The sequence below is a fragment of the Pseudophryne corroboree genome, chromosome 2 (assembly GCF_028390025.1).
Source record: "Pseudophryne corroboree isolate aPseCor3 chromosome 2, aPseCor3.hap2, whole genome shotgun sequence".
Taxonomy (NCBI): Eukaryota; Metazoa; Chordata; class Amphibia; order Anura; family Myobatrachidae; genus Pseudophryne; species Pseudophryne corroboree.
In genome coordinates, this window is record NC_086445.1 from 684,164,821 (window position 1) to 684,183,217 (window position 18,397).

Sequence of the window (18,397 nt, forward strand, 5' to 3'; positions counted from 1 at the left end):
GTCAAATATGGTGACAAGCGTGCTTGCACTCCCAGAGGAGGCATGTCCATTTCATTTGTGAGGGGATTCATGTCACACAGTGCCATGCTCCTAATCTGAAACATATAGGGCCTCCCTCATCCATATACTGTAGTCACAAACCACACCTCTAGAACACAGGTTCTCAAACTCGGTCCTCAGGACCCCACACAGTGCATGTTTTGCAGGTCTCCTCACAGAATCACAAGTGAAATAATTAGCTCCACCTGTGGACCTTTTAAAATGTGTCAGTGAGTAATTAATACACCTGTGCACCTGCTGGGTTACCTGCAAAACATGCACTGTGTGGAGTCCTGAGGACCGAGTTTGAGAACCACTGCTCTAGAATAACATGTTCTGGCTTCACCAATAACACATCCCTCCACACATATCACCACTGTAATGATCTCTCCTCTATACTATTACCCCTAAATTCTAAAGTAACACATCCTCCCCCAACCCTGCCCTGTAACACAATTCGATCCCCCATCATTTTCTGTAGTAACTTTTCCCCTCTTACCTATATAGTAGCACATACACCACCCCCCCCCCCCCTTACCACCACTGTAGTACACCCCCCCCCCCCCTTACCACCACTGTAGTAAACCCCCCCACCCTCCTCCACTGCCCCAACAATACCTCAACAGCAAAACATTCTCTTGTACAGGAACATAGGATGAAACATATTCATTTAAATAAGAATTTACTCACCGGTAATTCTATTTCTCGTAGTCCGTAGTGGATGCTGGGAACTCCGTAAGGACCATGGGGAATAGCGGGCTCCGAAGGAGGCTGGGCACTCTAGAAAGATCTTAGACTACCTGGTGTGCACTGGCTCCTCCCACTATGACCCTCCTCCAAGCCTCAGTTAGGTACTGTGCCCGGACGAGCGTACACAATAAGGAAGGTTTTTGAATCCCGGGTAAGACTCATACCAGCCACACCAATCACACCGTACAACTCGTGATATGAAACACAGTTAACAGTATGAAACAATAGAGCCTCTCAACAGATGGCTCAACAATAACCCGATTTAGTTAACAATAACTATGTACAAGTACTGCAGACAATCCGCACTTGGGATGGGCGCCCAGCATCCACTACGGACTACGAGAAATAGAATTACCGGTGAGTAAATTCTTATTTTCTCTGACGTCCTAGTGGATGCTGGGAACTCCGTAAGGACCATGGGGATTATACCAAAGCTCCCAAACGGGCGGGAGAGTGCGGATGACTCTGCAGCACCGAATGAGAGAACTCCAGGTCCTCCTCAGCCAGGGTATCAAATTTATAGAATTTTGCAAAGGTGTTTGCCCCTGACCAAGTAGCAGCTCGGCAAAGTTGTAAAGCCGAGACCCCTCGGGCAGCCACCCAAGATGAGCCCACCTTCCTTGTGGAATGGGCATTGACAGATTTTGGCTGTGGCAGGCCTGCCACAGTATGTGCAAGCTGAATTGTACTACATATCCAACGAGCAATAGTCTGCTTAGAAGCAGGAGCACCCAGCTTGTTGGGTGCATACAGGATAAACAGCGAGTCAGATTTTCTGACTCCAGTCGTCCTGGAAACATATATTTTCAGGGCCCTGACAACGTCTAGCTACTTGGAGTCCTCCAAATCCTTAGTAGCCGCAGGCACCACAATAGGCTGGTTCAGGTGAAACGCTGACACCACCTTAGGGAGAAACTGAGGACGAGTCCTCAATTCTGCCCTATCCATATGGAAAATCAGATAAGGGCTTTTACATGATAAAGCCGCCAACTCTGACACTCGCCTGGCTGAAGCCAAGGCCAATAACATGACCACTTTCCACGTGAGATATTTCAGATCCACGGTTTTTAGTGGCTCAAACCAATGTGATTTTAAGAAACTCAACATCACGTTGAGATCCCAAGGTGCCACAGGAGGCACAAATGGGGGCTGAATATGCAGCACTCCTTTCACAAATGTCTGAACTTCAGGTACTGAAGCTAGTTCTTTTTGAAAGAAAATTGACAGAGCCGAGATCTGTACCTTAATGGAGCCCAGTTTTAGGCCCATATTCACTCCTGCTTGCAGGAAATGCAGAAATCGACCTAGTTGAAATTCCTCTGTTGGGGCCTTTTTGGCCTCGCACCATGCAACATATTTCCGCCATATGCAGTGATAATGTTTTGCCTTAACATCTTTCCTGGCTTTAATAAGCGTAGGAATGACTTCCTCCGGAATGCCCTTTTCCTTCAGGATCCGGCGTTCAACCGCCATGCCGTCAAACGCAGCCGCGGTAAGTCTTGGAACAGACAGGGGCCCTGCTGCAACAGGTCTTGTCTGAGCGGCAGAGACCACGGGTCCTCTGAGATCATCTCTTGAAGTTCCGGGTACCACGCTCTTCTCGGCCAATCCGGAACCACGAGAATTGTGCTTACTCCTCGCTTTCTTATTATTCTCAATACCTTTGGTATGAGAGGTAGAGGAGGGAACACATAAACTGACCGGTACACCCACGGTGTCACTAGAGCGTCCACAGCTATCGCCTGAGGGTCTCTTGACCTGGCGCAATACTTCTCTAGTTTTTTGTTTAGGCGGGACGCCATCATGTCCACCTGTGGACGACCCCATTGATTTACAATCATTTGGAAGACTTCTGGATGAAGTCCCCACTCTCCCGGGTGGAGGTCGTGCCTGCTGAGAAAGTCTGCTTCCCAGTTGTCCACTCCCGGGATGAACACTGCTGACAGTGCTAGTACATGATTCTCCGCCCATCGGAGAATTTTTGTGGCTTCTGCCATCGCTGTCCTGCTTCTTGTGCCGCCCTGTCGATTCACATGGGCGACTGCCGTGATGTTGTCTGACTGGATCAGCACCGGCTGGTGTAGGAGCAGGGATTTTGCTTGACTTAGGGCATTGTAAATGGCCCTTAGTTCCAGAATATTTATGTGAAGGGCAGTCTCCTGACTTGACCATAGTCCTTGGAAATTTCTTCCCTTTGTGACTGCCCCCCAGCCTCGTAGGCTGGCATCCGTGGTCACCAGGACCCAGTCCTGTATGCCGAATCTGCGGCCCTCCAGAAGATGAGCACTGTGCAGCCACCACAGAAGAGACACCCTGGTTCGTGGAGACAGGGTTATTAAACGATGCATCTGAAGATGCGATCCGGACCACTTGTCCAACAGGTCCCACTGAAAAATTCTGGCATGGAACCTGCCGAATGGAATTGCTTCGTAAGAAGCTACCATCTTTCCCAGGACCCGCGTGCAGTGATGCACCGATACCTGTTTTGGTTTTAGGAGGTCTCTGACTAGAGAAGACAACTCCCTGGCTTTCTCCTCCGGGAGAAACACTTTTTTCTGGGCCGTGTCCAGAATCATTCCCAGGAACATTAGACGTGTCGTGGGGACCAGCTGTGACTTTGGGATATTCAGAATCCAACCGTGCTGGCTCAGCACTTCCTGAGATAGTGCTACTCCCACTAACAACTGTTCCTTGGATCGTGCCTTTATTAGGAGATCGTCCAAGTATGGGATAATTAAAACTCCCTTTTTTCGAAGGAGTATCATCATTTCCGCCATAACCTTGGTAAATACCCTCGGTGCCGTGGAGAGTCCAAACGGCAGCATCTGGAATTGGTAATGGCAATCCTGTACCACAAATCTGAGGTACTCCTGGTGAGGATGGTAAATGGGGACATGCAGGTAAGCATCCTTGATGTCCAGGGATACCATGTAATCGCCCTCGTCCAGGCTTGCAATAACCGCCCTGAGCGATTCCATCTTGAACTTGAATTTTTTTATGTATGTGTTCAAGGATTTCAAATTTAAAATGGGTCTCACCGAACCGTCCGGTTTCGGCACCACAAAAAGTGTGGAATAGTAACCCCGGCCTTGTTGAAGTAGGGGTACCTTGATTATCACTTGCTGGGAATACAGCTTGTGAATCGCTGCTAGCACCGCCTCCCTGTCTGAGGGAGCAATCGGCAAGGCGGATTTTAGGAAACGGCGGGGTGGAGTCGCCTCGAATTCCAGCCTGTATCCCTGAGATACTATTTGAAGGATCCAGGAATCCACCTGTGAGCAAGCCCACTGATTGCTGAAATTCCTGAGGCGGGCCCCCACCGTACCTGGCTCCGCCTGTGAAGCCCCACCGTCATGCGGCGGACTTGGAAGAGGAAGCGGGGGAGGACTTTTGTTCCTGGGAACCTGCTGTTTGCTGCAGCCTTTTTCCTCTGCCTCTGCCTTTTGACAGAAAAGACCCTCCTTTTCCCCGCTTGTTTTTCTGGGACCGAAAGGACTGAACCTGATAAAATGGCGCCTTCTTAGGCTGTGAGGGGACATGGGGTAAAAATGCTGACTTCCCAGACGTTGCTGTGGAAACTAGGTCGGATAGACCATCCCCAAATAATTCCTCCCCCTTATAAGGCAAAACTTCCATGTGCCTTTTGGAATCTGCATCTCCAGTCCACTGGCGAGTCCATAAGCATCTCCTAGCAGAGATGGATAATGCACTTACTTTAGATGCCAGCCGGCAGATTTCCCTCTGTGCATCTCTCATGTATAAGTCTTTGATATGGTCAATTGTTAGCAGGATCGTGTCTCTGTCTAACGTGTCAATATTTTCTGACAGTTTATCTGACCACGCAGCGGCAGCACTGCACATCCATGCTGACGCAATAGCTGGTCTGAGTATAATGCCTGAGTGTGTATATACAGACTTCAGGATCGCCTCCTGCTTTCTATCAGCAGGTTCCTTAAGGGCGGCCGTATCCTGGGACGGTAGTGCCACCTTTTTAGACAAACGTGTGAGCGCTTTATCCACCCTCGGGGGTGTTTCCCAACGTAACCTATCCTCTGGCGGGAAAGGGAACGCCATTAGTAGCTTCTTCACACACTTCATTTAATTCATCTGACGGGGGAAAAACTACAGGTAGTTTTTTCTCCCCAAACATAATACCCTTTTTTGTGGTACCTGGATGTAAATCAGAAATATTTAACACCTCTTTCATTGCCTCAATCATGCAGTGAATGGCCTTAACGGGCATTAAATTTGACTCATCGTCGTCGACACTGGTGTCAGTATCCGTTTCGACATCTACTTGTGCCACCTGAGATAGCGGGCGTTTCAGAGCCCCTGATGACTTTTGAGACACCTGGACAGGCACGAGCTGAAGACTCGGCTGTCCCACAGTCGGCATGTCGTCAAATTTTTTATGTAAGGAGTCTATACGTGCACTCATTTCCTGCCATAATACCATCCACTCAGGTGTCTGACCCCCAGGGGGTGACATCCCTGCTAAAGGCATCTGCTCCTCCTCCACATCATTATCCTCCTCAAACATGTCGACACAGCCGTACCGACACACTCCACACACACAGGGAATGCTCAAACAGAGGACAGGACCCACAAAAGCCCTTTGGGGGGACAGAGTAAGAGTATGCCAGCACACACCAGAGCGCTATATATATATATATATATATATATATATATACACAGGGACTAACTGAGTTATGTCCCTAATAGCTGCTTTTCAATATAATATACTGTATACAGTGACAATTTGAATGCCCCCCCCTCTCTTTTCCCTCTTACTGTACTGTAGAATTGCAGGGAAGAGCCAGGGAGCTTCCTTCCAGCCGAGCTGTGAGGGAAAAATGGCGCCAGTGTGCTGAGGAGATAGGCTCCGCCCCTTTTTCGCGGCGTATTCTCCCGCTTTTTATGAGATTCTGGCAGGGGTATTTACCTCATATATAGCCCCAGGGGCTATATATTGAGGTATTTTAGCCAGCCAAGGTGTTTTTATTGCTGCCTCAGGGCGCCCCCCCCCAGCGCCCTGCACCCTCAGTGACCGGAGTGTGAAGTGTGTATGAGGAGCAATGGCGCACAGCTGCAGTGCTGTGCGCTACCTTGGTGAAGACAGGATGTCTTCATGCCGCCGATTTTCCGGACCATCTTCTTGCTTCTGGCTCTGTAAGGGGGACGGCGGCGCGGCTCCGGGACCGAACATCAAGGCTGGGCCTGCGGTCGATCCCTCTGGAGCTAATGGTGTCCAGTAGCCTAAGAAGCCCAATCCGGCTGCAAGCAGGCGAGTTCGCTTCTTCTCCCCTTAGTCCCTCGCTGCAGTGAGCCTGTTGCCAGCAGGTCTCACTGAAAATAACAAATTCTAAGACTATAACTTTCTAAAAGCTCAGGAGAGCCCCTAGTGTGCATCCAACCTCGGCCGGGCACTAAATCTAACTGAGGCTTGGAGGAGGGTCATAGTGGGAGGAGCCAGTGCACACCAGGTAGTCTAAGATCTTTCTAGAGTGCCCAGCCTCCTTCGGAGCCCGCTATTCCCCATGGTCCTTACGGAGTTCCCAGCATCCACTAGGACGTCAGAGAAAATTAGTTACCAGAAGACTATCAATGTGAGCGGCTGGGTCAAATTCAACAGCCACAGTATACTGTAGCTGGTATAATGCAGCGCAGATCCATTAGAAACTGGGACAGAAATACTACAGTAGTATTTCTGTCCTAGGTCTTTGTGTATTGGTCCTGCTTACTGTGCCCTGGAAAATGGCCTTATGGGCTGTTTACTTTCTTGTGCATCAAGGCAATACAGGATTTAATGTATTATCTTTTAAATAATATGTTGTAATTCAGATAATTACACAGATGATGTGCAAAACACAAAACATATAATTTAATATTAACCATTATAATAATATAATTGTACGGCGTCAACAACATAATTTGCACTTACTCTGGGTGCTTCCAGTCTACTTCTACAATGCTCTCCACTCCTTTACTCAGCTCCTTCACCTGCAAGATCTTACGCTGCTGCATGGCCTGCAAGAATTTGGATAGCTGGGGAAGGGGGGGTATCATACACATTAATGACATAGTACACAACATTTTTTGCAAAGTATCAAGAAAAAAATAATAATCACAATCACTACTGCTGACTTTCTCTCTAACGGGTTTAGTATGAAATAAATACAATCAAAATCCCGACAACAACTGACAGAAGGTCAAAATCCTGCCATGGTCAAAATAATGACATTTAAAATACCGACAAGGTCAAAATACCGACATTTAAAATGTCGACAGGTCAAAAAGTCGACACACGTTTTTCATGGACACCATATAAGTGTACCGTGTTCGCTCACCATTCTTTGGGCACGGTGCCTCGTTGCGACTATTATATTCCCCCTCCAGGTCCACTGGGATGGTAAAGTATGAACAAGTCGGTTTCAATGAAAAAATCATGAAAAACTCATGTCGACCTTTTTTACCTGTCAGCATTTTAAATGTCTGTATTTTGGCCTTCGGGATTTTGGTTGTAGGTAAATTGACTGCATCCCCTATCTCACAACTGGTTCAACTTAAGCATGCCTGTACAGAGGCTTGGCAGATGGGGCTAAAATGACTTTCAGTAGATTAAGAATGAATCTTTATTGATCACACTACCTTTTTGTAACTAGACTTCTTAATGTCCACTTGCTGTCCTTCGGGGCTAAAAAGAAAACAAACCAACATGTTATATATATTTGTAGGCAAGACTATTAAAAAAAAAAAACAACGTATTCCTTTATTTCAACTCATTCATTGCCATTACGTTTCTACAGGCTCTAAGAAGTATAGTTCATTTCATCCTGAAATAACATGCATGGTAAAAAGTAAATACCCCAAAAATCTGTTATTTGTTTATTGAAAATGTGGCCCAAAAAAAAAGCTTTCAGTATTTCAAGGCTACAGGAAGCCTGTCAGAGACAGTGCATAGCTCAACTTGGAAACTACATTAAGCAATAAACATATGGGCTGAACATTACAGTCTCTGCCACAAGAGTGCATAGGATGGCTTGGAAGCTGGGCAACTACAGCATTATACTTACTACTCTTTTGGAAAGGTGACCTTCAAAAACATTTAAAAAAAATGTTTTTTGGCTTTCTTAAAGAATTCCTCAGTGTCATGTGATTTAAAGTAGGGCAAGGCCTAATTTTAATAGGTCTAAATGTGTAAGACGAACAGGCAAGCTCACCAACAGGAGAAGAGATAGTTTCGTAGAAAGGTGCTTGTGAGAAGCGGAAGGTCCGACTTCTTCACCTTGTACTTCAGAGCATGAAAGAAGCACTGGTGTAATAAGCTGTCCATGTTTTCTACAGTGTTATGAAAAAAAGAAGATATAAAATAGGTAAACATCTGTCATCAATTCAAATAACAGCAAGTTTGAATATGGCCATTATTTTACTACAAATACATTTTCATTCTTCAAACAGGAAAGGCAAAACACACTTTGTCATATACAGCAGTATTAGAAATTACAGGGGTCCCCTGCTAAAACATAAAGATGACAAAGTACTGCCACTAGGAAGGGAGATTGTGCTACTCATACAATCATGCTCCTGGCTGCTAAGTTAGAAGGGATGATCCACTCCACTCCACTAGAATGTGGCTGGGAATACAGTTACATTCAGAAGAGATGGGAAACTAACACTAAAGGTGTGTACACACTAGCCAATATTTTAGCTTGCAGTTACAATTTGGACACAAAAGGGTGTATTCAATAACTGTCGGAAGCTGCCGTCTTGTCGGAAAGACGGAAGTTTCCGACAGAAATAGGTCAGAAGGGGTTCCGACCTATTCAATAGGTGCTGATTTTTTCCGATGAGTCGGGAATTCCCGACTTGTCGGAAAACACGTGGATCGGCAGAATAGACGCCGATTTGCGTGCTTCTGTCGGAAATGGGGCCAAATCAGACAGGTTTTGGCCCCCTTTCCGACAAACTCAATCCAACTTGAAAACAAGTCGAATTGAGGTAAGCAGACGAGCTATGCTGCAGGTGGCTGGGGAAGCCGAGATCGGCGGCCAGCGGGAGGAGCTGGCTGCGGGGGGACATGTCTGCGGCGGCAGGGGGAGGCGCTGCAGGGAAAGAGGTGCGTGGCCGTCCCCCAGACAGGCACCTCTCTCCCCGCAGCTCCTCCCCCCGCCGTCGCAGACATGTCCCCCCGCAGCCAGCTCCTCCCACCAGCCGCTGATCTCAGCTCCCCCAGCCGCCCGCAGGCACCTCTCTCCCTACAGCACCTTTGCTTCCCCCCCATCCGCAGCCAGCTCATCCCGCCAGCTGCCGATCTCTGCTTCCCCTGCCGAAGTCCCGCTCACGCCCGCCGCCAGTTCCCCCGCTGGCTGCCGCCATCTGCACCCCTGGCCGCTGCTGTCAGCACATCCGCGGACAGTGTACGGCCAAATCCAACAAGTCGGATTTGGCCGTCCATTGAATAGGGGTTGTCGGATCCATTCCGACAACTGCATGTCGGAATGGATCCAACTCTTATTGAATATACCCCAAAGTGATTGTGTTTATTGGAGTAAAAGCTAGTCAATTACAGATGTGTCACAACAAGTGTTTTCTGTCCGTGTACGCAGCTGCGACAGCCCTGACGGCTTTGTTCCGATGGACATTCTGAGCAACCATGTTCGATGGCATCTTTGTACACATTAGATACATATTCCAGCAACTGTGGCATTAGCATATTTTCGCAGTATCAGCTCTGGATCAGGCCCTTGTTCCCTATGTATGTTTTCATAGTGGATGTACCTGTATGACCTCTTTCTATTAGAAAAGCTAAAGAACGTAGCTGAAGGGAATCTTTGCTTCTTATATATTTAGAGTGAAGTTGCTTTTGTATGCATTTTACCTAGTGTCCCTCATGATAAGAATGCATTGGCCAAATGGTCAAAATACAACATCTTAATGGGATGCTCAATATCATTTTCTTATACTTAAAAAATAAAATAAAATAAATCCAGTTATGTAGGTTACTTGAGTGGGGATGCAGTCAGGAGGCTGAGGGGAGGTTAGGGATAAAACACTTACCGGGACCTTATGGTACGAGACACGTGTTTTCTTGGAGGACCCTCCTATTTTTTGATGTTATTACTTATCTTATTTATCTGAAAATTGTATTTTGGAATGTTTTACATTGTTCCCATTGTTTATGACATAGACAACATTTAATTAATTATTCAAATGCAGATGTCTTTTTCATTTAAAGTATATAATGTTTATTGAAGCTTCAATAAAAGAAAATTAAAAAAAAAAACAAAACACTTACTGGGATCTGTCTAGATTTTGACCATAGGGAGGCCGCTGTCAACATCCCGACTGCTGGGAAGGTGATCATTTTTTTATTTTATTTTTTTACACCTGTCAAAGCGGATAATGGAGTCTCCTACTCTCAAAACCCAATTGAAAGCGAGGGAACATCTACAACAGAGGCAGGCAAAACGTTGATCGCGATCTACTGCTCTCGCCTGTAGATCGTGATCCAAGTGTGACTTGCCACCTCTGCCGCCTGAGTCCGGAGCGTTGCCAATTATGCATTGCGTGGGTGACGTCAGCAGCGCACCCACGCAATGCACGATTGGGAACGCGATATGAGGAGCCTGTGCGCCTGCTGGATCTGGTTTGATCCAGTCAGTGCCGGCGGCAGCAGGATGACAGCAGCGGCGGGAAGCGGGAGCAGGCACGTGACAGCGGGGATCCAGCCAGCTAAAGTAAGTTAAAGTAGATTAAGGTTAGTGTGGGCACATGGCACTGTGGGGGCATATCTGGCACTGTGGGGGGACATGTGTATCTGGCACTGTGAGGGCATGTGTGTATCTGGCACTGTAGGGGCATATGTGTTTGAGGATTTTACCTGTGGGGGCCAATATGTGATTTCGTGCGAGACAGTCATTACACCCTGTGCAGCAAGGCTACGCCCCTTTTTTGTTATATCACGCCCCTTTTTTGGGAGCGCGCAATTATCCCGCATGGGTAGATCACAAAAGCTTTTCAGCTTTCAAGGAAGATTACAAACTCCAAAAGTCTGGCCACCCCTGATCCACATCATAAATGTGAGCTTTGTATTTCTTTATTTGTGCAGTAAATGCTATGCAGTATGCATATAGTCAGGATTAATTATGAACTTTAAATGTGCTTTAAATGTCCATACACCACTACATTCTATGTACAGCCTGTACTTTTCCTTCATGGCAATATAATTACCATAACATGGGTTCTATGTAATAGGGTGAAGTGCAGGTTGTGGCTTGCAGGATCCGTGCAGAGTCTGCCGTATTTCATTTGCGAGAGTTAATGTGTCACGGATTTTATCTGTGGTGCAGCCACAACAACCTTGAGCTCAACCCCCTCAAAACTGTCAAGATGATAGTGTACTTCAGGAAGAAGTCAGCTAGTGCACCTCTGCTAACAATTGCTAACAGTGTGGTATCACTAGTGGACTCCTTCAAGTTCCTAGGGACCACAATCTCCAGGGACTTTAAATGGGTGTCCAACGCTGACGACACGGTCGGGAAAGCGCAGCACAGGCAACTAAGGAAGATCAACATCCCACAGAAGCTCCTGCTCCTCTTCTACTCCGCGATTGTGGAGTCGGTACTGTGCTCCTCGATACTGGTATGGTACGGCTCCACCAGCGCAAGCGACAGATGTAGGTAGGCTCCAAAAGGTGGTCAGAACCGCAGAAAAGATCATCAGGCCGACCTTCCCTCGGTCCGGGACCTGTACCTGTCCAGAGCTAAAAGGCGGGCAACAAAGAAAATAAAGGACCAGCTACACCCCAGCCACATCATGTTTAACTTGCTTCCTTCAGGCAGGCGTTACAGGGCCATCCTCGCCAGGTCCACCAGAAGCTTCAAAAAAGTTTCTTTCCCTAAAGCGGTCCGACCTGCTGAACGCCTGAACATTGACTGACTAGACGTACATGTAACTCACTTGTGTCCCTACGGTATACCCAAGTTTATGACTTTACTTGCCGCACCCCCACCCCCACCTGCTTATCCGTTACCTACATGGCTGTTCTATAGCAAACCGAAGACAAATTCCTAGTATATGCAAGTATACCTGGCCAATAAAGCAGATTCTGATTATTTTTGAAATATAGCAACCCTACCTTGCGGAGATGTGTGGCAGTGGTCAGAGTCCTGTGTATCTTCCCTCTCTTCACAATTGTCAGAATTCTCTACAATTTCTTCTACATCTTGAAGACTGACTGATGCAACTTCCAGTAGACACAAATTTTCCAACTGCTTGTCAGGAACTTGGTTTTCAGGCACAGCTTTCTGGGAAATGATCTGTTCCACATTCTCCACTTCTGGTGCATTCTCGGTTTCCACTGGAGGCATGTTTGGAAGACATGACTTGTCACCATAAGCCCTGACATAACAAAATTGGAACACTGAAAATGTAAATAAAGAGCTTTTCTGGCGTAAAGAGTATGGTAACCATTAGTATCCAAGTTCTAAAAGGCAAATTTAGTTTAAGTTAGACCAATAACAGGAAATGTCTGATGTGTTGCTTGCTATGGGTCTTGAAATATTTGAACCCTGGTGAGTAAATCATGCAGAAAGACAAAAAGGTCCATACACAATGACTTTCTTTTGTGAATGCGCTCAGTACATATGATTGCATGTGTTGCACACAAAGCACCTTAAAAATTTTAATCATTGAAAACAAAAGAAAGATTTAGGTGGGGTCTGGGGGGTATTTATCAAAGCACAGGGAGACATATAAAAGCACAAACCAATCATGTTCTAACACAACTTACAGGCTGTGATGGTTATTCAGCATGGATCGCTATCGAGACTGAAATTCTAATGGTCTCAAAATTGCTACTGCTAAAAATCGCATGTTTAGAGCCGCCCTGAAATGGTAAAAGACGCCCTCCGATGTAATCACAACTCTGCAAATGCATTCACAGAGTTGCGGTCCACACGCAGAAACAGAGTACCATCAACAGTATATAAGTATACTTGTCTTCCCCCTGTCAGGACTCCAAACATCGAGATGCCGCGTCGGTATTCTGACCACCAGCATCCCAACCACTGACAAATTGAACCCAACCTGTAACAGTGTAGTGTCATTACTGAGCAATAACATTTCTATGCATGTTCAAAATAACAAAACTATTAAATTTAGATTCTTGTGGGTGTACAAAATTATAATACTATATATCAAAGTAAAAAAATACAACATACGGGATATTAAAATAGTGGGTAAGAATGAGGAAAAGGCCTACTGACCACAGCTGATCTCTGTAGGTGTGCAAAATGTTGAAGCCTTTGCCCTTCATTCCTGATGCCTTCATTTCTCTTGTAGACATAGTAGCCACGCCTATTGCCACAGGAGCCCTGTACAACAAGAATGCGCTATTATTCTGCACTGAAGTATGTATTGATCACAATGTCTGATAGCTAAAATAATATGAACTTTAAAACTAAAAACACTCATACCCATGGACAATGCATGTGGAAGGCAAAGAAGACAAGTGTTCAGGATCTCCACTGTCCAAGTTTTTGTTTTGTTTTTTTATTACTTTTATATTGTGTAGCCAGCTTATGTGCGTAGATGATGGAGGGTACATTTCTGTAGGTAGCCACAGTAACGATCATCAGTTAGTATACAATGCCACACTGGGCAGAGCTTGGCGTGATAAACCATCCACATTTCTGTCAGTAGTAGCAAAAGGTCATATTTCTGTTATTTATTTACTGTAATGCAATGTTTTGTCCCATGTACTGTCCTTTGTACGGCGCTGCGAAACACATGTGGCGCCTTATAAATAAAAAGTAATAATAATAATAATAATAATAATAATAATAATAATAATAATAATAGCCAGCAGTGAGGTTAGAGCATCAGAAACACTTAATACAGCATAGTAGTTTGCCTTCAGCTACATCCTTATATCTGTACAAGTGGGAACAGAGGGATAAGATGCCATATTGACTCCCAAGATTGTTGTACAGGTTGAGTATCCGTTATCCAAAATGCTTGGGACCAGAGGTATTTTGGATATCGGATTTTTCCGTATTTTGGAATAATTGCATACCATAATGAGATATCATGGTGATGGGACCCAAGTCTAAGCACAGAATACATTTATGTTTCATATACACCTTATACACACAGCCTGAAAGTAATTTTAGCCAATATTTTTAATAATTTTGTGCATTAAACAAAGTGTGTCTACATTCACACAATTCATTTATATTTCATATACACCTTATACAGGTTGAGTATCCCTTATCCAAAATGCTTGGGACCAGAGGTATTTTGGATATTGGATTTTTCCGTATTTTGGAATAATTAGATACCATAATGAGATATCATGGTGATGGGACCTAAATCTAAGCACAGGATGCATTTATGTTACATATACACCTTATACACACAGCCTGAAGGTGATTTTAGCCAATATTTTTTGTAACTTTGTGCATTAAACAAAGTGTGTGTACATTCACACAATTCATTTATGTTTCATATACACCTTATACACACAGCCTGAAGGTCATTTAATACAATATTTGTAATAACTTTGTGTATTAAACAAAGTTTGTGTACATTGAGCCATCAAAAAACAAAGATTTCACTATCTCACTCTCACTCAAAAAAGTCCGTATTTCGGAATATTCCGTATTTCGGAATATTTGGATATGGGATACTCAACCTGTACACACAGCCAGAATGTCATGTAATACAATATTTTTAATAATTTTGTGTATTAAACAAAGTTTGTGTACATTGAGCCATCAAAAAACAAAGGTTTCACTATCTCACTCAAAAAAGTCCGTATTTGGATATGGGATACTCAACCTGTACAATGAAATATGTCAGGTACTGAATAATTGCTGTAGGCTGTGTCCTGCACAAGCCCAGCTTATATAACACTTACAGGCATACATCAGTATTACATAACTGCACCAGATGGGTGCTGTTATGCAATACCGCTGGGATCCTATCAGGATCCTGGTGGTCAGGACACTGGCTGATCAGGTCAGGATCGTGGGTGTCAAAAGACCAACACCAGAATTCAGACAGATTAGAATGGTGGTGCCGGCATACCGAACAGGACCAGAATGACGGCACCGGTATCCCAACAGCCAGGATCCCAATAAACTGGTGGTGGGGAAGAAGGAAGGCGGGGCGTTAGGCACCCCCAGGAAAGGTTAGGTTTAGGCTGCAGGGAGCAGCAGGGGAATGTTAGGGCTAGGCTAGTTGGGGGGGAGGTTACCCTATATGTTACCCATGTGACTACTGGGTAACATATAGGTTAACCAATGATGCAGGCTTCTCTTGATGCATAATTGTATATCATTGCTTATCACACCATGTCCTCTCATTGGGGGTTCTATGTCATATGACAGATCCCTGTCTGTCATATGACATAGATACACATTATACAGCCACTTCCTTCCTTCTTTACATTCCTTATCTGCTCTATTTCCAACTGTGCATGAAATAAGACACTGCATTGTTACAGATATTTTTGGATGCGTTAACGCCACCGGGATTTATCTTTTCCTTTGATACACATTATCCTGGGGTTTGACATAAATCCAAAACTAATTGAGGCATTAGAAGAGAACATGTTTAATATTTCTGCTACATACTAAATTCCACCTACAGTATTGATGCACTGTATTCCTTTAATACAATGGCAACTACACTGTATAGCTGAGGTACTTAAGGGTAGGAAGAGAGACCTACCATGTGAGTGAATGTTGCAGTGCTTTACTAACTGTCAGATTCAGTGCAAATTGGCATATCATTCTCCCTCTAATATATTACACATTCCTTATGGTTAAATTTAAGATGATTATTGTCTAATCTCCTGTGCGTCATGAGGAGATTACAAATTTTGGTCTGGGACCAGTGAGAACAATGTCCTATATGTCTCCATAAGCACCACCTACATCTTTATTGGGTGTTAATATCCATGTAAACTATATTGTACCATATATATGTATACCCTATATTTTGAACTTACTGTAGAACTGCAACTTAATATGTGTAAAATTTATGGCAGAACCATACATCTGTTCTTTGCGCAAGCTCGCATACATACAGACGATAATTGACACGTCTCTGATCACACAGATGCTGCTACTAGAATGCAGCTACAGGGCCATAAAGAAACATAGGGCGAATTATCAGCAGCGTCTGTGTGATCAGAGACGTGTCAATTATCGTCTGTATGTAGGACTCTCATTTTGGTGTCCAGACCTGCTACTTTTCTTTGTCTAATATACATGAAGATGAATTGATCTTAGACACACTACTAATTACCTGATGAATGATGTCAACTTAACTATGATGTGTTATTGGTCTTGAGACGGTCCGTTTACCGAACCTGATACGTCGACAACAAGGCTTTTTGACAACCTCAATAAAAGTCTTTTTTACGAATGGACCAAACTTATTCAAGCAAGAGTGCACCTTCCACTTTGTGGAAACACTGTTGTTAGAGTGGACCGACTGGGTCTATTGGGAGCACTCGCAAACGTTGGATGTTATGAGATGAGAGTGCAGGATCTTCGTGGATAGATTATATATATATATATATATATATATATATATATATATATACATACATACATACATACATACATACATACACACACATATACATACACATACATACACACATGCTTACGCACATACTTTTTGGTTAAATATTAACTGAAGGAACAAAAGGTGTTTATGCATGGGTAGGCTCTTGCTGTAAGCTCAACCACAGTGCCTACTTTTTATTTTCTATAAAATATGATGGCAACATAAAATGTAAAACCTTAAAGCACAACCCGCCTTTCCACCAAGCTAAAAACAAGTTAGCAATAAAATATTTTATCTAAATTTACTCTAATTCTACAAGACACCTGGTGTACCTGTTTCCCACTAAAGTGACTGCACATAGTCTGCCCTGCTGTACCTCAGGTAGACCAGAAGATGGCACCACAACACCAGGCAGCATCAGATCTGAAAAGAAAACAAACATCATATGACAGAAAAAAAAACAAATTGTCCTATCCCCCGCCCCCGTTAGAGTAAACACATCTACAGTATATTGACATGGGGTAGGAGAGCAACCTACTACATTGCAGAGATAAATAAAAATCACCATAACGTCCCTTAATGAAGGTTCCTGTAATGTAGTCCTCAAAGCGAATGTTCTGATGGAATTTCTCCAGAGTATAGTAACATGTAAGGGAATAAAAACTAAAGAATAATGTGTAGTAGATTCCTTTTATGTATCCACAGTTCTTAGTGTATTTTTATGTGATCAAGAGGTGGCTTAGGAGCATACCCCACTCACACTTTGATTAAGAAGCTATAAGCCCATCAAGGTTTCTTTGCCCAATGCCGTGGCCTCGCCCACTTGAACTACACCCGGCGTGATGTTTTAGGATGGAAATATATATAAATGAAGCGTACTCAAGAACTCACACTCGCAAGGTGGGTGTTAAACACATCAAGGTATCTTTAGTATGGAAAGGAGTGAAATATGGGTTCACTCAAGCGTACCCCAACTCACAGTGCTCGGTGTGATGATACTCCCATAAAGGTATCTTTCAGTTCTGTTTCCCGGACTGTGTTCATAAAGCGGTAATGTTGGCTCCCCAAGAAACTCACTCTCCTCAAGTGGAAGCAGGGGGGTACACAAATTTAATAAAAATCACAAACATGAACACTTAAAATGGAGTCCATCCATAAAATAAACAAAATAGAAAAAACAGCAGCAAAAATTGCCCTTTAAATATCAAGCAACTGCCACACTCCATTATGTCTTGATAAAGGCCCAGGCCAGGGCTGAAACATGTTGACAACAGGAGTGTGTGAGTAGTTATATACCTATTGGATATTTCAAACAAAAACTTTTCTGCTGCTTTGGAACTTTTAACCCCATTGGCGATTTGTGCTGCTATTTTTCTATTTTGTATATTAAAAAATTTAATAGGGACAAATTAGAGGAGACCCTAACAGAAAGGGTACCTATACTGAAAGTACAACATGAGGTTAGACCTCGTGGACACAGAAAAAAACCTCTATAATAAAGGTTCAATATCAGACTCCCCTTATAGACATGAAAAGAATAAAGGAATATATCCGTTCCAATTCATATCAGGGACCATTGGGCACTCATCGCCCTAGACCTAGGTCTAGATTTGAGAACAGACGAGATACCAAATACTTCCATCAAAGTGATCAGGCACCAGAATGGAGAAAGACCCATGAAAAATAGGAGGTACCCTAGATACCAAACAGGATCGACCAAAGTAGAAACTGATATCAGGGATGTCAGGGATCAAACATTGGATTTCTCTGATCCGACAGAGAAATAGTTCTAGACATTCACCGGTAAGGTTTCGTGCAACTACCCCTAACCGATTCTCCCCTCTGGAAAGGCTTGAGTGAGTCGCCTCGTTTTTTAGAGGAGGGAAAACGGTTAACAAGATACAGATAGTCACATCCAAAACAAAAAGGGGAAAAAGAGGAGGGAAAATTAAACCAAGAAAACGGAAACATAAAAAGAGGAAAAAGAAATTAGTGAAAACAGACACGCCTAGTAATGGCGATATAAATG

At 44.1% G+C, this 18,397-nt stretch overlaps 1 protein-coding gene across 1 annotated transcript in view; it reads right to left on the bottom strand.

Annotated features, from left to right (window-relative positions):
* Positions 1-18,397, bottom strand: part of EIF2D (eukaryotic translation initiation factor 2D) — a 118,678-nt gene that overhangs the window by 42,163 nt on the left and 58,118 nt on the right. Inside the window, exons 4-9 of the mRNA XM_063955170.1 lie at positions 16,701-16,791; positions 13,056-13,163; positions 11,927-12,189; positions 8,010-8,127; positions 7,438-7,483; positions 6,731-6,834 (exon numbers count right to left, since the gene is read on the bottom strand). Of these exons, the coding sequence (XP_063811240.1) occupies positions 6,731-6,834; positions 7,438-7,483; positions 8,010-8,127; positions 11,927-12,189; positions 13,056-13,163; positions 16,701-16,791 (730 nt within the window). The remainder of the gene's footprint in view (positions 1-6,730; positions 6,835-7,437; positions 7,484-8,009; positions 8,128-11,926; positions 12,190-13,055; positions 13,164-16,700; positions 16,792-18,397) is intronic.